This window comes from Salvelinus alpinus, chromosome 28, assembly GCF_045679555.1.
Source record: "Salvelinus alpinus chromosome 28, SLU_Salpinus.1, whole genome shotgun sequence".
Taxonomy (NCBI): domain Eukaryota; kingdom Metazoa; phylum Chordata; class Actinopteri; order Salmoniformes; family Salmonidae; genus Salvelinus; species Salvelinus alpinus.
This window is the reverse complement of record NC_092113.1, coordinates 21,811,584-21,835,245: the sequence shown is the minus strand read 5'-3', so window position 1 is coordinate 21,835,245 and position 23,662 is coordinate 21,811,584. Positions and strand designations below refer to the sequence as shown.

The 23,662-nt window shown below is 44.2% G+C and overlaps 1 protein-coding gene across 2 annotated transcripts in view; it reads left to right on the top strand.

Annotated features, from left to right (window-relative positions):
* Positions 1-23,662, top strand: part of LOC139557411 (plexin-A1-like) — a 271,441-nt gene that overhangs the window by 129,535 nt on the left and 118,244 nt on the right. For both annotated transcript variants that reach the window (XM_071372182.1, XM_071372181.1), the window contains exon 4: positions 16,953-17,084. In XM_071372182.1, coding sequence (XP_071228283.1) covers positions 16,953-17,084 — 132 coding nt within the window. The remainder of the gene's footprint in view (positions 1-16,952; positions 17,085-23,662) is intronic.

Genomic DNA, 23,662 nt, shown 5'->3' with positions numbered 1-23,662 from the left:
AATATTGGGATTATGAGTCCTTGATTCCAGATGTCAGGGAAATAACCGACACTCAGAATCAAATTAAACAGTTTTAATGTAGCCAATTGAAATTTTGCACTAGTGAGTTTGAGCATCTCATTTAGGATGCCATCAGGTCCGCATGCTTTTTAAAATTTTATTTGAGGGCCTGAAGTTTCTTATAGAGCTCCTGGTCAGTAATTGGGGAGTCGAATGGATTTTGATTGTCCTTTATAGATTCTTCTAATCCATTCAACTTCTCATGAATTTGGCGTTGTTCTGCGTTTGTGTCAATTTGAACGGTGTTGTAGAGTGTTTTAAAATGGGTTGTCCATATGTCACCATTTTGTATCGCTAATTCCTCTTGTTTCGATTTTTTAAAGTTTTTTCCAATTTTGCCAGAAGTTGTTTGTGTTTATGGACTCCTCAGTTAGTGTCAGCTGCTTGCTGTTGTACTGTGCTGTTTTTGGTTCTGAGTGTACGTTTATAGAGCTTTAAAGTCTCATGGTAATGAAGGCGTAATTCACCATTATTTGTGTCTCTGTGCTTTTGGTTGGATAGTGTTCTAAGTTTTTTCCTTATAATTTTACAATATGCATCAAACCAGTTGTCATCTGTGGTCTTTTTTGTTTTGTTTTCTATCAATTTCAATTGTGCTTATTTTGCCGTTTTCTGAATTTATAGTTTATGTTTTTTACTGCTAGATTGATGCCTTCTTTACTGTGAGTGAATGTGGTATCCAGAAAGTTATCTAAGAGTGTTTGGATATTTTGTTTACAGGTTGCTTTCTGCTATTCTTCTGTGCTGTTTTGGGCCCGTCTGTATGAATTTCTGATGTACAGCTTACTGGGCTGTGAATGTGTGGTTGTTTCCATGTCTGTTCTTTTGAGGAACACTATAATTTGGCTGTGATCAGACAGAGGTGTTAGTGGCTTGACAGTGAATGAGCTGAGAGAGAAAGGGTCAATGTCTGTAATCATATAGGCTACGGTGCTGTGGCCAAGAGGTCAGCAGTAGGTGAGTCTCCCCAAAGAGTCCCCCCGTAACCTACCATTGACAAAGTACAGACCCAGGCTTCTACAGAGCTGCAACAGATCCCTTCCATTGTTGTTGATGGTGCTGTCACTGTTGTTTCTATGGGGGAGATGAAGACAGTTAGAAACAGTATGGCCTGTAATAAAGCTGTCCCCTCGTGTGCTCGTTAGATCAGGTAGTGTTCCTGTGCGCGCATTTGTGTCCCCACAGATGAGCTGACCCCACTTGTCCGAATTTTCCTTGTTTTGCTATTCTTATGAGGACATCTGGTCCCCTCAAGGATAGTACAACCAAAAAAACACAGACACACACACACACACACACACACACACACACACACACACACACACACACACACACACACACACACACACACACACACACACACACACACACACACACACACACACACACACACACACACACACACACACACACACACTGATACATGCAATTGTACAATCCCAACACTTCAAATTGACATCCCCTTCCATTACACACACACTCTCACACACTCTGAGAGTGTACACAGTTGTAGAGGATGTTACCACTTCAGCAGAGTGAGAGAAAGAGGCCCATTAGCTCTTGCAGGTAGCCTAGTGGTTAGAGCGTTGGGCTACCAAAGACTACATACCGGGTGTGCCATCTACCTGCAGTAGCTGTGTTGACTGATTTAGAGGCTGTGCTGTTTTCACTCTTACTGCTAGCCTCAGCTCCTGTTGCCTCATGAAGGCAGTCACACACCACACACACACACACACACACACACACCAAATGGAGCTTCCACTGGGGTTATTTTGACTACCCTCCCTCCCCAAGATTGTTCTCTCCACCCTTTCTCCCCCTTTAACTTTGTAGTTGGTAGTTATTTTAACACCCCTCTATCCCCCACTGTCTCCCCCAGGCTCTTCTCCCCCCTCCCTCTGTGAGTCTCCTGGTAGCTCCACCTGGCACCTCTCTTTTAGACACACCTCTGCTAAAAACACACTGCTTGTTATTCTCTACAGCAGTTAGCTAGTTGTTTTTCACCCCTCATCAGACAAACGCAGTGAGCTCTCTCTCTCTCTCTCCAGGTTAATTTCCTCTCCATCTACTCCTGTTTCATCCCTGCTTACCTCCCTGGGGTTTCTCAGCCATGGCTCTCTGTTCTACAGTGTTGTTTACACAGTGTCTTGATGACAGAGTACATAGTTTATCCATTAAACCAGGGGGAATGGACCCTTTTACAGTTGACTAATGAAGGAGTTTTTTTTAGATGTTCTGCTTGGTCTAGAACACTCCGAACCCTTGTTTAGGAACACTTCAGTTTCTCTTCATTTTTGAAAAAGATGGATAATGGAAGTACGTAGACAGATTGTTGTACAAAGGCACACTCAACCATATATCAGAGGAACAGATTGTCCTCTGCGTTGCCTAGCTAACATTCAGAGAGCTGGGTAGAACCAAGATATGCTCTGTTTTGCTGGGCTGACCTATATTCTCTGTCAGAGGCATCTGAGGCTAGTGTGTGATGGTGATGGTGTTCACCCGTACTCTGGCATCTGTTCTGTTTGCTCCACTCTCGGCATCTCGGGCGAGTGGAAGGAACCATCTCTCAGGAACCCGGGGGGTTGGAGAAAGTGAGACTGAAATGGTGAGAGGGAGGTTTTAGTGTTCCCCATAGCAGCCTACAGCAGATACAATATGAGTCTGACATTTATCTCCATTAAAAACGGATGCAGTCTCCTAGTTGTCTTTGTATGACCCCAATGTTGAATTAGAAATGGATGGATGCATCCGCAGATGTACTGTATATAAACCATAGCCGAAGGCTCTCTAGCTTGTGTCATCCCCCTGTATGAGATCCGTTAGTCCACCCCCCCACCACTGAGACTGTTCCATAGTGGCTCCTTGGTTCCACAGTACTGTTCTTGACAAATGGAGATGGCTTAGAAGTAGTTTCTCTACTCACTGCAGGGCAAACCTCGAATCCTTTTCCATACACTGTGTTTTGCTTGACTGCTGGTGTGCATCGGGTATGTCAAAGAAAGTAGAGAGAAGCAAGTTGAGGGAGGGAAGAAATAGAAATGAAATTATTTCCAGTGCTCTGAGGACCCGGTCGGCACTGTAGACCCAGAGCCAAATCAGATATTGCAGGAGGAAGTGCAGCGAGAGCGAGCACAGAGAAAAGGCCCCTGCCCTCATCTAGGGGCTGTCATAATGAAATGCTTATGACTGGGGTTGTGAGAACAAGAGCTAGGCAGTAGTCTGGAGACCACTACACCAGAGGCCCTGTGATTGGTCCTTGTCCCCCCTCACCGGCCCTGGGTCCCAACGACCTGCTTAGTTCCTCCACCTCTGGGCCAGCCTGGTTTCCCCCTTCACAGCCCTCTAGAGGGTTACTACCATGGCCAGGCCTTGCCACTCTTGGCACAGCAATCCCCTCAGGGATAATAGGGCTGCTGTGGGGGGCTGGTGGAGGCTGCTGGTGGGGCCTGCGAGCCCTGCTGTATGTAGGCTAGCACTGGTGCTTTGTTTTCTCTGCCTGCCCTAGATCCACATAAAATAAGTTCCATCTGTGTGCGAATGAATTACATAGACTTTTATGAAGTGCTATGACAGGGAAGGAATGGAGAGATGGATTGGGAGAGGTCAGAGGATATGCTGATGACCTAGTGCAGGGTTGCCCAACTGGAGGGCCAAATTGGGGGATTTTATTTGCCCGCCCGAGTTTCCTGATAATCTCATAATAGAGAGATATATGTGATCATATACAAATGTAAGCATGGTTTGAAATGATTGTTTTAGTCTAATATTATATCTGTTTGGGCTTCTTGCGGTCAATTTGCAGTCTACAAATGATTTGTAATTATATTCCGGCCCCCTGACCATCCACTCAAGAAAAGATCGCCCCGCGGCTGGATCTAGTGGATGATCCCTGACCTAGAGGATGTGAGCGTTGGTTAGCGGGGGTCCGGTCTCTGCTGCAGCTGGACTTGTTTTAATCAGAGAGCTGGTTCCTCTTTCCTCTGTAGGTCAGCTTCCTCATCAACCTCTCTTCCCTTCCTTCACTCTTTACTCTCCTGTCCACCACAGAACATCCCTTCTTAATGAAGATACAACTCAATCACAACACAAACACCACAGCAGCTACTAGAAGCCTAATAACTGTACATTCAGCTGCAGCATGTAACCTACTTTGGTTCTTTGAGCCTTGCTCTCATTGTCACAAAACTGCATCGCCGAGACTCATGTTTCAGAGTGTCTGTTGCATGCCATGCCAAGACGCTGCTGTGTTCCCTTCCATCAGGGGACGGCCGACTGGCACGGCCGGGCAGACATGGGCAGTGTTGAGGACTGAGTGGTGGCAGTGCTGGTTGCCCCTTCCATCTCATTAATTAGCCAGTGATTGGGTTCAATCAGATGCAGATCTCCACTTCTAAGGACCGCATATCAAAGGCAGGAGTCTAGCGGATAGCTGCTGTATTATGCACGGGAAGACCTAGTTATGTCAAGAGCAGCAGCGAGCGGAGCTGTGGTTGTAGTGGCAGAGCGGGGAGATGGCAGCGGGGATGACTGGCGCAGGAGAAACTCTACCCATCGGGCTCTGAAAGATTAAAGAGGGTTTAGGCTGAGACATGCCAGCCAGTCCCAGAGGACCACCGCTACAAGGGGAGAACAGATGCAGCCATGATGAAGTAGGGAGCTTCAAACAGAGGGAGGGAGAGGGAGCGGGGGTGTATTCATGCCTTTCTCTGTCTCTCATACAGAAAAGGGCCTCTTGTTATTTTCTTATTATTAATGACAGACTCCAGCAGAGGCGGGCGTCAGGCCCAGGTTGTAACATGCTACCATAGGGCTACAGTACTGTGTCCGTCTGTCTGTCTGCTTTATACCTGTCTCGCTGATGTGGCTGAATGTATGTGTAGGTAAGTAGGAGTGTGTGCATGTGTCCGTGTGTATGTGTGTGTGTGTGTGTGTGTACAGAGGAGGTGATGAGGAGGAGATGCAGACTGTGCCGTCAGCAAGTGTGTGTGATACTCTGGATGCCCTCCAGAAAGGAAGGGTCACACACAGACTGACACAGACAGTGGTACCAGGTCTCATCATTATATAACACAGACTGAGACAGACAGTGGTACCAGGTCTCATCATTATATAACACAGACTGAGACAGACAGTGGTACCAGGTCTCATCATTATATAACACAGACTGAGACAGACAGTGGTACCAGGTCTCATCATTATATAACACAGACTGAGACAGACAGTGGTACCAGGTCTCATCATTATATAACACAGACTGAGACAGACAGTGGTACCAGGTCTCATCATTATATAACACAGACTGACACAGACAGTAGTACCAGGTCTCATCATTATATAACACAGACTGAGACAGACAGTAGTACCAGGTCTCATCATTATATAACACAGACTGACACAGACAGTAGTACCAGGTCTCATCATTATATAACACAGACTGAGACAGACAGTAGTACCAGGTCTCATCATTATATAACACAGACTGAGACAGACAGTAGTACCAGGTCTCATCATTATATAACACAGACTGAGACAGACAGTGGTACCAGGTCTCATCATTATATAACACAGACTGAGACAGACAGTAGTACCAGGTCTCATCATTATATAACACAGACTGAGACAGACAGTGGTACCAGGTCTCATCATTATATAACACAGACTGAGACAGACAGTGGTACCAGGTCTCATCATTATATAACACAGACTGACACAGACAGTAGTACCAGGTCTCATCATTATATAACACAGACTGAGACAGACAGTGGTACCAGGTCTCATCATTATATAACACAGACTGAGACAGACAGTGGTACCAGGTCTCATCATTATATAACACAGACTGAGACAGACAGTAGTACCAGGTCTCATCATTATATAACACAGACTGAGACAGACAGTAGTACCAGGTCTCATCATTATATAACACAGACTGAGACAGACAGTAGTACCAGGTCTCATCATTATATAACACAGACTGACACAGACAGTAGTACCAGGTCTCATCATTATATAACACAGACTGAGACAGACAGTAGTACCAGGTCTCATCATTATATAACACAGACTGAGACAGACAGTGGTACCAGGTCTCATCATTATATAACACAGACTGAGACAGACAGTGGTACCAGGTCTCATCATTATATAACACAGACTGAGACAGACAGTGGTACCAGGTCTCATCATTATATAACACAGACTGAGACAGACAGTGGTACCAGGTCTCATCATTATATAACACAGACTGAGACAGACAGTGGTACCAGGTCTCATCATTATATAACACAGACTGAGACAGACAGTAGTACCAGGTCTCATCATTATATAACACAGACTGACACAGACAGTAGTACCAGGTCTCATCATTATATAACACAGACTGAGACAGACAGTAGTACCAGGTCTCATCATTATATAACACAGACTGAGACAGACAGTGGTACCAGGTCTCATCATTATATAACACAGACTGAGACAGACAGTAGTACCAGGTCTCATCATTATATAACACAGACTGACACAGACAGTAGTACCAGGTCTCATCATTATATAACACAGACTGACACAGACAGTAGTACCAGGTCTCATCATTATATAACACAGACTGAGACAGACAGTAGTACCAGGTCTCATCATTATATAACACAGACTGACACAGACAGTAGTACCAGGTCTCATCATTATATAACACAGACTGACACAGACAGTAGTACCAGGTCTCACCATTATATAACACAGACTGACACAGACAGTAGTACCAGGTCTCATCATTATATAACACAGACTGAGACAGACAGTAGTACCAGGTCTCATCATTATATAACACAGACTGAGACAGACAGTGGTACCAGGTCTCATCATTATATAACACAGACTGAGACAGACAGTAGTACCAGGTCTCATCATTATATAACACAGACTGACACAGACAGTAGTACCAGGTCTCATCATTATATAACACAGACTGACACAGACAGTAGTACCAGGTCTCATCATTATATAACACAGACTGAGACAGACAGTAGTACCAGGTCTCATCATTATATAACACAGACTGACACAGACAGTAGTACCAGGTCTCATCATTATATAACACAGACTGACACAGACAGTAGTACCAGGTCTCATCATTATATAACACAGACTGACACAGACAGTAGTACCAGGTCTCATCATTATATAACACAGACTGAGACAGACAGTAGTACCAGGTCTCATCATTATATAACACAGACTGAGACAGACAGTGGTACCAGGTCTCATCATTATATAACACAGACTGAGACAGACAGTAGTACCAGGTCTCATCATTATATAACACAGACTGAGACAGACAGTAGTACCAGGTCTCATCATTATATAACACAGACTGAGACAGACAGTAGTACCAGGTCTCATCATTATATCTGATGTCTAACAGTGGGCGTGATCAGTTTAATAACCATGTACAATGGTTGATGTTTTTGGCTCATTGAATTGAACAGGTGTGGTAAAATACTGATAAACATTCAGTGGGCTTAGGGGCCACGAGCGTGGATTTCAGCAACCTGTGTTGATGATTTGCTCATTGCAAAGGATTTTGAAATGTGTCACACTTGTTACATTTGTTCTGTAAGTGAAAAATATTATGATAGTCAAAACAGAGGGAGAAAGTGACAAAATATTGACTATTAGACTTGAGCTCTGCCTTGGTATTGATCATCATGCCTTCCCATTATCCTCTCTACAGCCCATGGTGCCACACAGCACATCACTGGGAGCTTAATGAAATTGGTTCCAGTCTCATCTGGAAAGTGCCCCTGTTTGATTTCATTAGCCTAATGTCTCTCTGTGCCCCTCTCCAAGCCAGAGTAAATAGATTTCCAACAACTGGGATTTGAAGGGTCAGTGGTTGCTGTAGTGTCTGGCATGGACACGGGACAGGCAGGGAGGGAGGAGAGAAGAGGGGGAGGGGAGAGGAAAGGAGGGAGATCTCATGACAAAGCACCTGTCAATCATTTGTCTTAATCTCCGCAGGTATTTCTTGCCCGGTGTTGTGTTGCATGGCAACCACAACGCTGGCTTCCTGTACAGATAGTCAGAATACCCCTCCCCCCGCACCGCCCCTGCCATCGCTCCACTCCACTCCAGTCTAATCTAATGGAAGATACCAGCAGTGGAATGAGCTTGACTTTTGACCCCTGATGGAGATCCAATCCCAGAAGGAACACTTGACACTGGCCATCATACTACTGCTGTGTTATAGCGCGTGCATCCCTTCCTATCATCCTCCCACTACTGACCTACTCTAATGTGGTTATGTCACTAGCAGACAGTCGTGATGTTCTGGAACTGCACTAGACAGTAAGGTTTGTCTGAGGTTGTGTTTGGTTGGCGTGTGAGCAGCCAAGGTGTGACCTGCTGGTGACCTCCAGGGAAGAGGGATGGCTCTGTCCTACCCTGTCCCTCCCACTCCAATAAAACTGATTGAGGAGGGATGTACACTAAGCCAGTGTTTCCCAACCCTGGTCCCCCAGTACCACAACAGTACACATTGTCATTGTAACCCTGGACAAACACACCTCATTCAGCTCATTGATTAGTTGTTTAACTAGGCAGTTAGGAACAAATTCTTATTTTCAATGATGGCCTAGGAACAGTGAGTTAACTGCCTGTTCAGGGGCAGAATGACAGATTTGTACCGTGTCAGCTCAGGGATTTGAACTTGCAACCTTTTGGTTACTAGTCCAACACTCTAACCACTAGGCTACCCCGCCACCCCATGAGGTGTGAGGAGGGACAGGGTAGGACAGAGCCAGGTTACCCATCCCTCTTCCCTGAGGTGTGTTTGTCCAGGGTTCCAATAGAAATGTGAGCTATTGGGGGTACTGGAGGACCAGGGTCGGGAAACACTGACCTAAGGAACACCTGCATTGGACAACTGTACTTACTGTCAGTGTGAGGTTCAAAACATTGAGATGGGGAGATTTCCTTTACTCTATGTGTATGTGTATGTGTGTGTGTGTGTGTGTGTGTGTGTGTGTGTGTGTGTGTGTGTGTGTGTGTGTGTGTGTGTGTGTGTGTGTGTGTGTGTGTGTGTGTGTGTGTGTGTGTGTGTGTGTGTGTGCTTCTGTGAGTGATCCTGTGTGTGTGTGTGCTTCTCCAGGCGATAAGGACGTTAGGGTAAACAAAGGACTGTGCTGACGTGGAGCGTTGGAGGTGGCTGACTGGACCAGCAGAGCAGTGCTATGACCTCTCCTTGTGATTGAGCGCCAGTGACATGGTATCTACTGTGGGGACAACAGCAATAAGCCTCAACGGGGCTGTAGCACCGTGGTCACTCGGCTGCACACGCCGCTCGCCGCATTTAAAGCCTTCAGCCCGGGAGGAATTGAATTTGTTGTTATTTTTGCCCACCGTCCTCCCCACTTCATATCTCTCGACACCTTTATGAGGCGAGACTGACTTGAACGCAGTGAATTTCTCCACTCTCCCTCTCGCTCTTGCAAAACTCCTGGCTCGTGTCCAAGAGGCTATTGTTTGAGAAATCTGTGGAGCGCTCTCCTCTCTCAGCATGGCCCTGGCTGTGTGTGTGTGTGTGTGTGTGTGTGTGTGTGTGTGTGTGTGTGTGTGTGTGTGTGTGTGTGTGTGTGTGTGTGTGTGTGTGTGTGTGTGTGTGTGTGTGTGTGTGTGTGTGTGTGTGTGTGTGCCTGTGTGTGTGTGTGTGCCTGTGTGTGTGTGTGTGTGTGTGTGCCTGTGTGTGTGTGTGTGTGTGTGTGTGCCTGTGTGTGTGTGTGTGTGTGTGTGTGTGTGTGTGTGCGCGTGCGCGCGCGTGTGCGTGTGTGTGTGTGTGTGTGTGCCTGTGTGTGTGTGTGTGCCTGTGTGTGTGTGTGTGCGCGTGTGTGTGTGTGTGTGTGTGTGTGTGTGTGTGTGTGTCTGTGTGCACAGGAGACCTGTGCTCAGACCACTTACAGAATATTGAAATAATGAAATATCTTTACGCTACAATTGTAGAGCTAGAAACCTTGATCCTATAGTAAATGGATTGGAGTAGGCCATTTATTCCCATCATAGGACATGCATCATACTCAATTATTAGTTTGGCTAATTGTTAACCATAGGGGTCCCTCTTAAGTAAGATTAGAGGGGGAAGGGGGAGTGACATGTTCCCTCAGAGCCATTCCTTGTGTTGGAAGTAGAATATTCAAATCAAATCAAATTGTATTTGTCACATGCGCCGAATACAACAGGTGTACACCTTACAGTGAAATGCTTACTTACAAGCCCTTAACCAACAATGCAATTTTAAGGAAATACCAAAAAAAAGTAAGAGATAAGAATAACAAATAATTAAAGAGCAGCAGTAAATAACAATAGCTGGGCTATATACAGGGTGTAACGGTACATAGTCAATGTGTCAATGTTCAGGGGCACTGGTGTCGAGTTAATTGAGGTAATTATGTACATGTAGGTAGAGTTATTAAAGTGGCTATGCGTAGATAATAACAGAGAGTAGCAGCAGCGTGGGAGGAGGTCAATGCAAAAGTCTGGGTAGCCATTTGATTAGCTGTTCAGGAGTCTTATGGCTTGGGGGTAGAAGCTGTTTAGAAGCCTCCTGTACCTAAACTTGGCGTCCCGGTACCGCTTGCCGTGCAGTAGCAGAGAGAACAGTCTATGACTAGGGTGGCTGGACTAGGGTGACAAGTTTTAGGGCCTTCCTCTGACACCGCCTCGTATAGAGGTCCTGGATGGCAGGAAGCTTGGCACCGGTGATGTACTGGGCCGTTCGCACTACCCTCTGTAGTGCCTTGTGGTCGGAGGCCGAGCAGTTGCCATACCAGGCAGTGATGCAACCCGTCAGGATGCTCTCAATGGTGCAGCTGTAAAACCTTTTGAGGATCTGAGGACCATGCCAAATCTTTTCAGTCTCCTGAGGGGGAATAGGTTTTGTCGTACCCTCGTCACGGCTGTCTTGGTGCGCTTGGACCGTGTTAGTTTGTTTGTGAATTGGACGCCAAGGAACTTGAAGCTCTCAACCTGCTCCACTACAGCCCCGTCGATGAGAATGGGAGCGTGCTCGGTCCTCCTTTTCCTGTAGTCCACAATCATCTCCTTTGTCTTGATCACGTTGAGGGAGAGGTTGTTGTCCTTGCACCACATGGTCAGGTCTCTGACCTCCTCCCTATAGGCTGTCTCATCGTTGTCTGTGATTAGGCCTACCACTGTTGCGTCATCGGCAAACTTAATGATGGTGTTGGAGTCGTGCCTTCAGTCATGAGTGAACAGGGAGTACAGGAGGGGACTGAGTACGCACCCCTGAGGGTCCCCCGTGTTAAGGATCAGCGAGGTGGATGTGTTGTTACCTACACTTTACACCTTGGGGTGGCCCGTCAGGAAGTCCAGGATCCAGTTGCAGAGGGAGGTGTTTAGTCTCAGGGTCCTTAGCTTAGTGATGAGCTTTGAGTGTTGGTGTTGAACGCTGAGCTGTAGTCAATGAATAGCATTCTCAGATAGGTGTTCCTTTTGTCCAGGTGAGAAAGGGCAGTGTGGAGTGCAATAGAGATTGCATCATCTGTGGATCTGTTGGGGCAGTATGCAAATTGGAGTGGGTCTAGGGTTTCTGGGATAATGGTGTTGATGTGAGCCATGACCAGCCTTTCAAAGCATTTCATGGCTACCGATGTGAGTGCTATGGGTCGGTAGTCATTTAGGCAGGTTACCTTAGTGTTCTTGGGCACAGGGACTATGGTGGTCTGCTTGATGTTGGTATGTTGGTATTACAGACTCAGACAAGGAGAAGTTGAAAATGTCATTGAAGACATTTGCCAGTTGGTCAGCGCATGCTCGGAGTACACGTCCTGGTAATCTGTCTGGCCCAGAGGCCTTGTGAATGTTGAGCTGTTTAAAGGTCTTACTCACATCGGCTGAGGAGAGTGTGATCACACAGTCGTCTGGAACAGTTGAGGCTCTCATGCATTTTTCAGTGTATCTTGCCTCGAAGCGAGCATAGAAGTTATTTAGTCTGATAGGCTCGTGTCACTGGGCAGCTCTCGGCTGTGCTTCCCTTTGTAGTCTGTAATAGTTTGCAAGCCCTTCCTTATCCGACGAGCGCTGGAGCCGGTGTAGTACGATTCGATCTTAGTCCTGTATTGACGTTTTTCCCTGTTTGATGGTTCGTCGGAGGGCATAGTGGGACTTCTTATAGGCTTGCGGGTTAGAGTCCCGCTCATTGAAAGCGACAGCTCTACCCTTTAGCTCAGTGCGAATGTTGCCTGTAATCCATGGCTTCTGGTTGGGGTATGTACGTACAGTTGCTGTGGGGACGACGTCCTCAATGCACTTATTGATGAAGCCAGTGAGGAGTATGGTGTACTCCTCAATGCCATCGGAAGAATCCCGTACATATACATATCCCCACATATTCCAGTCTGTGCTAGCAAAACAGTCCTGGAGTTTAGCATCTGCTTCATCTGACCACTTTTTATAGACTGAATCACTGGTGCTTCCTGCTTTAATTTTAGCTTGGAATCAGGAGGATAAGAAGTTTGAGTAGGTTAGTGCAGACGGAGTACAGTATGAATCAGAGAGGCGCCTTAAGTTTCCTCATTTGTTCCCCCTCTCCCTACTTTTCCTGAAGAGTATTTGCTGATCCTAGTTTGGTAGCCTCTCTCTGGAAGAGAGTGAAGAGAGGGAGAGAAAAGGAAAAGAGAAAGAGCAGGAGAGAGAGATAGGATGCAGTGTCCTTGGTATTATCAGCGTTGGCCCGCTAGCTCTCGAATGAGACTCGTCCTATAGGGAGAGGGAGGGAGCCACACTACCACAAATCACAGGCCTGCTAGCCTCTTTATCATCCCCTTCTGCCTTCTTCCTCCTGCACAGTCTACTGGATGACCCCTGACTGTGGTGCCCCTCTGGAGGATGCTACACACTACACAGTTGTTGGGGAGACTGGAGGTTGAGACCATACGGTGGCCTGATGGTCATGCTGCTCAGGCTTTGTGTCCTCCTGAACCACTTGACCCACATCACTTCCCTGTGCTGTACTGTGATACAAGCTTCAGGGCAGGACACCTTCCTAAAACTAAGAGCAGGCTGACTGATGTCAGAAGGCCTTTGGAAGTCAGTAGGTGGGGCGGGAGCTGGGGGGGTCTCCTCCGCTCTCCTCCTCTCTCCTACCCTCCCAGTCTAAGCCCCCTTCTATTAGTATTTAGTATTTATTGGGATCCCCGTTAGCTGCCAAGACAGCAGCTACTCTTCCTGGGGTCCAAACAGGAATAAAACAATTACAGCTCAACAAAACAACAGTGTACATGATAAATAAAACAATTACAGCTCAACAAAACAACAGTGTACATGATAAATAAAACAATTACAGCTCTACAAAACAACAGCCTGCATCATAAAAAGAACAAAACATTGTACAAGACATTATTACATTTATTGTGTCTGAACTATCATTAAATGTGAATACTCATTTATATCAAATCAGTTCTCTAGGTTTAATTATTACGTGATTAAACTAATCATGTAAATGTTAATTAACTAGGACGTCGGGGCACCATGGAAAATGTTGAGATTTATAGAGTTATAATTTTCCGAAAATAACTCTTCAGATATTTTAATATCTGATTAATTAGTCTTCTATGAATGAATTATTATTACCTCATCAGTTCTCATTACTGAACGTCGCAAACCCTTGGATATCTGTACGAACCCTAGCCTAAATCATGAATCAGCGATATACAAATTGGCTTAATTATTTATTTACTAACTAACTTAATAATCACACAGAATTATATAACAAACAAACAGTAGATATTTGGGTTACTACATGATACAAAGAAAAAGTCCCTAGCGGACGAAGCCGATATGACGGCTAGGTAGACAAAGGAAAGGGGTGGGGACTGAGAAAGAGCGGGAAAGACTAAATGGATTCACTACACACAGTTTAATTATATTCATTGAAATGTTAATCCTTTGCACTTGAACGGCCGCTCATTCGAGATTAATTGCAATGTATATATTTACACCCGTATGTCGTTTTTTTAATTACCGGTCAGTCTGCTGGAGAGTCAGTTCATCAGAGAGTCTCTGGTTAACTTCCCCATAAATCACAATGTCTTTAGTGGTTGTAGCTTTCTCCGCGGCTCTGGATAGTGTCTGTTGTAATGGTTAGGTCAGGCGTACCATGTTCTTAGAATAGATGTGTCACGCCCTGACCGTAGATTGCTTTGTATAATTATATTTTTAGTTTGGTCAGGGTGTGATGTGGGTGGGTATTCTATGTTGTAGGTCTAGGTTTTCTATTTCTATTTCTATGTGTTTGGCCTGGTATGGTTCTCAATCAGAGGCAGCTGTCTATCGTTGTCTCTAATTGAGAGCCATACTTAGGTAGCCTGTTTTCCCACTTTTGTTTGTGGGTGGTTATTTTCTGTTTAGTGTTTTTCGTCACCTTACAGGACTGTTCGTTTGTCGTTTTTGTTGTTTTGTTCAGTGTTCAGTTGTTTATTAAAATAATGAACACTTACCACGCTGCGCTTTGGTCTTCACCTTCTTCCACCAACGACAATCGTGACAAGATGCTTCCGTGGTTGTCGGTATTCTCATACTAGACTTACGTAATTTCTAGCTGCAGACTAGTAATTATACGTCTAAGATTTGCTCTTATTCTGTAGTGATCGATAGTCTCAGAGTTTAACCATTTCCAGCCATGTAGCCAAACTATAGCTGTATGGTCTAATGATCTATATAATTGTATCCATTCCAACGTGGGGACTCTGTCCCGGCGTTCTCTGACTCAATGTACATTTTGTAGGAAGTGGGTTTTATACTCTGTGGAAAAAGGGGCGGTTCTATGACGCATGATGTAATGTCCGGACTCATGGGGGTGTGGCCACTGACTAGTTAAAACTTTATAACTAAACAAGTATCTCGTTTAGAAGGCCAACGTGACATTACATCTTCTCACAAATAGTTTCATATTCAATCATATATTTTCACAATATTTAGATGTAAACCTGACAGCTGGGAAATGTACACTTTAAGAGATACAGTTATGTGTGTTTCCTGTCCTTCATGAGATCACCAAATGAAACACACTCGACATGACTGTCCCTTAAGTGTCCACGGACCATTCCCACATTCTCAAAAGTATAAATATTGTTTAGTTCTCCCAATTTGGGGATTAGGAGTTTTGAACAAAGAGAAGCTCTTATTCTGGTAGACTCTCTCTCAATACTGCATGGCAGTTTCAACCAGGTATTTATGACCGTTGTAAAACCTGACGTGGGACAGAGAGAGTGAGAAGGGGGGGGGGGGGGTCACGATATACACCCAAAAGACCACGTCGTGACACATTATTACTCTGTTATTACAAATGTACAATAAAATACTACAATATTACATTGTGTGTGTGTAGAGTGAGTGTGTTAGAGTGTGTGTGTGTGTGTGTGTGTGTGTGTCCATTACTCAGTCCACGTTGTGCCGTGAGGTGTTGTTTTATCCGTTTCTTTGTGGTGGGGTGGGGCTCCGGGTCTGGGTCTGGGTCTGGTGGAGATGATGGTAGTACTGGTGTCATCGGGCCCAGCCAGGTAATATCCTCCCTGGTGCCCAGGCAGAGTGGTAGACAGAAGGCAGGCCATTAATCAAGCTGACCTGGGACGTGGACCGAGTACATCATTAGAGCCTGAAATACAAGGGAACAGGGAGGTCACACTCCCCCGACCTCACATCAACATCAAATGGTGTGTGTGTGTGGGGGTGGCAGCTGTTGTTATTGTCCAAGTACCAGTTGATTTAGCACATTAGTCTCCCCTAACCAAGCCCTCCCCTTAAAATAGGGGTAGTAAGACCCAGTGCTGTGTGTTAGCTAAATGCCTGTATTATCCACTAGACCCTAAGCAGGGAGACTGCAGTGTCTGGTGATGATAGCTATAGCCAGGCAGGCAGGTCTCCAGTGGGACATAACAGACTCAGGAAGGAGACCGGCAGGCTGTTGCACTCTAAGGACAAACCGAACAGTAAATACAGTCAGTAATAGCTGCTGCTGCTTCTGCTGCTAGCCCCTGGCAACCAGTCAAACACATGAAAGGGCAACACAACTCTGATTGATTATTATTATTATTATACAAAGAGCTTCTACTGTACAGGGAGGCATTTCTGGAGGCAGAAAAGTTGAATATGTATTTGACCTTTGTTTTGGTATTTTGAGTACCTGGTTCGACGTAGGTCGTTCTTATGCATCAGCCATTACAATGCTCAGATCATTATTTTGTAATAATAACAACATGGACAAACTGAGACTTAGTTGTGCAGAAATGGAACAGTAGGTCAGGACAGGGTATGTGTGTGTGTCTGTGCATTTGTTTGTGTGTGTGTTTGAGAGGAGAGAGAGCATGTGTGTGTGTGTGTGTGTGTGTGTGTGTGTGTGTGTGTGTGTGTGTGTGTGTGTGTGTGTGTGGACGTGTTTAACTATTCTGTGTGTGTGTGTGTGTGTGTGTGTGTGTGTGTGTGTGTGTGTGTGTGTGTGTGTGTGTGTGTGTGTGTGTGTGTGTGTGTGTGTGTGTGTGTGTGTGTGTGTGAGAGAGTGCAGCAACAACAGCAGCAGCGTGTGGAGTTGTCTGATGATTTATGGTTGTGGAGCAGAAATGGACTGTCAGATTTACAGAGGCCTTTGGTTTCCTTTATGTTGTGGCTGGGAAGCTCCACAGTGCTCTATCATTCTGTCACTAACATTACACACAATCCACTTTTATTTGACAAGTCTCACCATTACAGAGACTATCTGCCATACTTCACTTTCTACCTGTTCTGCCTTCTTCCTATAGCATATGTACAGTAAAAGTATGGACTGTACTGAACTGACAGCTGTCCTGTGCTGTAAATGTACTGACGACTACTGTGTGTTTCAGATCCTGGTGAACTCTGTCAACCTACCTGCCATGCTGTATGAAAACGTGGCGGTGAGCGAGGGGAGTCCCATCCACAGAGACCTGCTCTTCAGCCCAGACCACCAGCACATCTATGCCCTCACAGACAAGCAGGTACAAGCTTGGCACACACACACGCTGTGTGTAAAAACACACTATCACCAACAAACACTCACATTTACACAAGCGTAAACGTTAAGTGCGCATGTGTGTTTGTGTGGTTTTTTTCTGTGTCAGACACTCCAGCTACTCTTTGTGATTGCTTCCGTTTGATTTCTAGCACTGAGCCAGCCCCTCTGCCCAACCCCCTCTCCACTCACAAATGTTCCTCCCCCAGTCAGCACCCCTCATCACAGGCAACGGAAAGGGGGTCTCTCTGTGATCCCCATTGATGGAATTAGTGTCCAAATCCCCCTCTTAACCAAATCACCAGCGGAAAGAGAAATCTCCCCTCTTCCCCAGTTATTTGTACCCTCTTCTCTTTCTCCTTTTCTCCCTGATCTCTCTGTTCTTTCATGTGGTTTCTCCCCTAAGCTCTAATTGGAGGGCCTCCTCTTGAACACTCATTAAAGACGTTTCCTCCATCATTACTGGGGGCTCCCCCCACCACCCCTCTATTCTTCCTCCCCTTCCCAGCCTCTCTCTCTTTATCAGAATAGAAGAGAAGGAATTGGTTAGCAGGGTGATGCGAGATTAGGGGCCACCAAGGCTTACCGCTAAGGATTCATCTCGGGGGTTTAAATTGAAGCGGCTTCTTCAAAATGCCCCTCTCACTCCTCTGGATTGCTATTTAACACCCCGTGGCCCCCTCTCCCCCTCCCTTCAGCCCCCTCACCCTCTCCCCCTCCCTTCAGCCCCCTCACCCTCTCCTCCCAGCCCTTCTCTTGATGGCTATGCAGTATTACATTAATATATGTCAGAGCTGTATGTGTGTGTTTATGTCTCCTGGCTGCTCTGAGGCATAGTGACATGAGGTGACAGAAGTAAGGACTGTCAAGCTCTTTGACACCGCCTGGCTCTGTGACACCGCCTGTCTCTGTGATACCGCCTGTCTCTGTGACACTGCCTGGCTCTGTGACACTGCCTGACTCTGTGACACCCTGTGACACTCTATCTGAACAGGGATACGTTTTCCTGATAAGGCCTTACTTACGGGACAGACAGACAGGTTACCGTGCACTCCATAACACCGCCAAGCCTGCAGCCCCCCCACACCCCACCCCCGACATCCCCAGAAACTGATGACTGAATATCAATAGCCATTTTCCATCAAATGATTTGGGAGGCGGGCTCCGTCCAAGCGTGACGGCCTCTGCCACAAACGCGGCGCCTGTCCTCGGGGGAATATCAGCCAGTGCCGTTTAACCTCCACGTTTGAGGGGTAGAGGAGGAGGAGAAAAACGGTAAATGAGGGAAAAAAGGAGAGGTAGAATAACCATAAAAATGTGTGGTGCACAATGCCTGTTATGTGACTCAGTGGATGGTGTATATGAATTAAACCCAGAGCACTATTCAGTACAGCCTGTGTGTATATTCTGCTCTACACTCCCCCGCTCCGTACCGTACACCTCCATGTGTCCTAATTGATAGCATGAATATGAATCTCCTTCCATATGGGGGACAGGCCCTTTACTCTTGCACCAGGGGAAAGATTTCTTCCTGCATTTGAACATGACAGTTTTATTTATATGGCAGAAAATGTACAGAGCAAGATGAGAACTCTGCATTAGTCATATAGCATCCCCAGAGAGAGTACTTATGGGATACACTGCTGCTTTACATAGTATCTCTCTGTTTTGAACTACATAGTGTATCTCTCTGTACTACATAGTATCTCTCTGTACTGTACTACATAGTATCTTTCTCTGTACTTTACTACATAGTATCTCTCTCTGTACTGTACTGTACTAGATAGTATCTCTCTATGTACTGTACTGTACTACATAGTATCTCTCTCTGTGCACGTACTATATAGTATCTCTCTGTACTGTACTGTACTGCATAGTATCTCTCGCTGTACTGTACTACATAGTATCTCTCGGTGTACTGTACTACATAGTACTCTATCTGTACTGTACTGTACTACATAGTATCTCTCTCTTTGTGCTGTACTACATACTATCTCTCGCTCTATACTGTACTACATAGTATCTCTCTCTCTGTACTGTACTGTACTACATAGTATCTCTCTCTCTGTACTGTACTGTACTACATAGTATATCTCTGTGCACGTACTATATAGTATCTCTCTGTACTGTACTGTACTACATAGTATCTCTCTCTGTACTGTAATGTACTACATATTATCTCTCTCTGTACTGTACTGTACTACATAGTATCTCTCTCTATGTACTGTACTGTACTACATAGTATCTCTCTCTGTACTGCACTACATAGTATCTCTCTCTCTCTGTACTGTACTACATAGTATCTCTCTCTCTGTACTGTGCTACATAGTATCTCTCTCTTTACTGTACCACATAGTATCTCTCTGTACTGTACTGTACTACATAGTATGTATCTCTGTACTGTACTGTACTACGTAGTATCTCTCTCTGTACTGTACTATATAGTATCTCTCTCTGTACTGTACTGTACTACATAGTATATCTCTCTGTACTGCACTACATAGTATCTCTCTCTCTCTGTACTGTACTACGTAGTATCTCTCTCTGTACTGTACTACATAGTATCTATCTCTGTACTGTACTGTACTACATAGTATATATCTCTGTACTGTACTGTACTACATAGTATCTCTCTCTTTACTGTACTACATAGTATCTCTCTCTGTACGGTACTACATAGTATCTATCTCTCTGTACTACATAGTATCTCTCTCTGTACTGCACTACATAGTATCTATCTCTGTACTGTACTACATAGTATCTATCTCTCTGTACTACATAGTATCTCTCTCTGTACTGCACTACATAGTATCTATCTCTGTACTGTACTGTACTACATAGTATATATCTCTGTACTGTACTGTACTACATAGTATATATCTCTGTACTGTACTGTACTACATAGTATCTCTCTCTGTACTGTACTGTACTACATAGTATCTCTCTCTGTACTGTACTACATAGTATCTCTCTCTCTCTGTACTGTACTACATAGTATCTATCTCTCTGTACTACATAGTATCTCTCTGTACTGTACTGTACTGTACTACATAGTATCTCTCTCTGTACTGCACTGTACTGTACTACATAGTATATATCTCTGTACTGTACTGTACTGCATAGTATCTCTCTCTGTACTGTACTACATAGTATCTCTCTCTGTACTGTACTGTACTACATAGTATCTCTCTCTGTACTGTACTGTACTGTACTACATAGTATCTCTCTCTGTACTGTACTGTACTGTACTACATAGTATATATCTCTGTACTGTACTGTACTGCATAGTATCTCTCTCTGTACTGTAGTACATAGTATCTCTCTCTCTGTACTGTACTGTACTACATAGTATCTCTCTCTGTACTGTACTGTACTGTACTGTACTGTACTACATAGTATCTCTCTCTGTACTGTACTGTACTGTACTACATAGTATATATCTCTGTACTGTACTGTACTACATAGTATCTCTCTCTGTACTGTAGTACATAGTATATATCTCTCTGTACTACATAGTATCTCTCTCTGTACTGTACTACATAGTATATATCTCTGTACTGTACTGTACTACGTAGTATCTCTCTCTGTACTGTACTGTACTGTACTACATAGTATCTCTCTCTGTACTGTACTACATAGTATCTCTCTCTCTCTGTACTGTACTACATAGTATCTATCTCTCTGTACTACATAGTATCTCTCTCTGTACTGTACTGTACTACATAGTATCTCTCTCTGTACTGCACTACATAGTATCTCTCTCTCTCTGTACTGTACTACATAGTATCTCTCTCTGTACTGTACTGTACTACATAGTATCTCTCTCTGTACTGTACTGTACTACATAGTATCTCTCTCTGTACTGTACTGTACTACGTAGTATCTCTCTCTGTACTGTACTATATAGTATCTCTCTCTGTACTGTACTGTACTACATAGTATATCTCTCTGTACTGCACTACATAGTATCTCTCTCTCTCTGTACTGTACTACGTAGTATCTCTCTCTGTACTGTACAACATAGTATCTATCTCTGTACTGTACTGTACTACATAGTATATATCTCTGTACTGTACTGTACTACATAGTATCTCTCTCTTTACTGTACTACATAGTATCTCTCTCTGTACTGTACTACATAGTATCTATCTCTCTGTACTACATAGTATCTCTCTCTGTACTGCACTACATAGTATCTATCTCTGTACTGTACTACATAGTATCTATCTCTGTACTGTACTGTACTACATAGTATCTATCTCTGTACTGTACTACATAGTATCTCTCTCTGTACTGTACTACATAGTATCTCTCTCTGTACTGCACTACATAGTATCTATCTCTCTGTACTGCACTACATAGTATCTATCTCTCTGTACTACATAGTATCTCTCTCTGTACTGCACTACATAGTATCTATCTCTGTACTGTACTGTACTACATAGTATATATCTCTGTACTGTACTGTACTACATAGTATATATCTCTGTACTGTACTGTACTACATAGTATCTCTCTCTGTACTGTACTGTACTACATAGTATCTCTCTCTGTACTGTACTACATAGTATCTCTCTCTCTCTGTACTGTACTACATAGTATCTATCTCTCTGTACTACATAGTATCTCTCTGTACTGTACTGTACTGTACTACATAGTATCTCTCTCTGTACTGCACTACATAGTATCTCTCTCTCTCTCTGTACTGTACTACATAGTATCTCTCTCTGTACTGTACTGTACTACATAGTATCTCTCTCTGTACTGTACTGTACTGTACTACATAGTATCTATCTCTGTACTGTACTGTACTACATAGTATCTCTCTCTGTACTGTACTGTACTGTACTACATAGTATCTCTCTCTGTACTGTACTGTACTACATAGTATCTCTCTCTGTACTGTACTGCACTGTACTACATAGTATCTCTCTCTGTACTGTACTGTACTACATAGTATCTATCTCTGTACTGTACTGTACTACATAGTATCTCTCTCTGTACTGTACTGTACTGTACTACATAGTATCTATCTCTGTACTGTACTGTACTACATAGTATCTCTCTCTGTACTGTACTACATAGTATCTCTCTCTCTCTGTACTACATAGTATATATCTCTCTGTACTACATAGTATCTCTCTCTGTACTGTACTACATAGTATCAATCTCTGTACTGTACTGTACTACATAGTATGTCTCTCTGTACTGTACTACATAGTATCTATCTCTGTACTGTACTACATAGTATCTCTCTCTGTACTGTACTACATAGTAACTATCTCTGTACTGTACTACATAGTATCTCTCTCTGTACTGTACTACATAGTATCTCTCTCTTTGTACTGTACTGTACTACATAATATCTCTCTCTGTACTGTACTACATAGTATCTATCTCTGTACTGTACTGTACTACATAGTATCTCTCTCTGTACTGTACTACATAGTATCTCTCTCTGTACTGTACTACATAGTATCTATCTGTCTGTACTACATAGTATCTCTCTCTGTACTGTACTACATAGTATCTATCTCTGTACTGTACTACATAGTATCTCTCTCTGTACTGTACTACATAGTATCTCTCTCTCTGTACTGTACTACATAGTATCTCTCTCTGTACTGCACTGTACTACATATTATCTCTCTCTGTACTGTACTGTACTACATAGTATCTCTCTCTGTACTGTACTGCACTGTACTACATAGTATCTCTCTCTGTACTGTACTGCACTGTACTACATAGTATCTCTCTCTGTACTGTACTGCACTGTACTACATAGTATCTCTCTGTACTGTACTGTACTACATAGTATCTCTCTGTACTGTACTGTACTGTACATTGTCTGGCCTTATATTCAGATGCAGAAAACTGCCCCTGCCATATCAGTATGTAGTCTATGTTATTTCCCCAGCCACTGACCACCCTCTCTCTATCTGTGACACTTTACAGTAGCTTTACAGTAACCTTCCTACAGATAGAGAGTGATAAGAGATCCAGTGGAAATGCAGTGTTAGATGATGTTACTGTCTCATGTTATCTTATCTCTGCTACCGTAACGACCACTACAGGGCCATAGCTCCAGCACAGACACACACGCTATAGTTTGACTCGCTGCAGTTTCCCAGCAATTACAGCTAATCGACTTCCATGTGTCTAAATCTTTATAGGAAAGATGGGCTGTAATTGATACAAATGGATTCCATTTGAGTGGCCTTGACATAGAGTTCGATCACTACACGGCCAAGTCCAAGAAGCAAAGTTAAACATGAAACCTCTCTCTCTCTCTCTCACGCTCTGTCTCCACCACAGCCAGAGATTTAGCCAGAGCACAACCCTGGACACAGGCAATACATGGGACATGTATTTTACAGCCTTTTTAACAATACCCAACATTCAACCCTCTAGAGGGAAACAGATTTTAAGAAGTGGCCGATACACACATTCAGCAATACTGTGAGGGTTAGGTAGTGTGTGAAGGGAGGTCTTTCCCTGGGTGGCTGCAGTAGTTATGTCCTCTGTGGTGCAGCTGTGTTAGCTGGGAGGAGTAGGGGACTACTG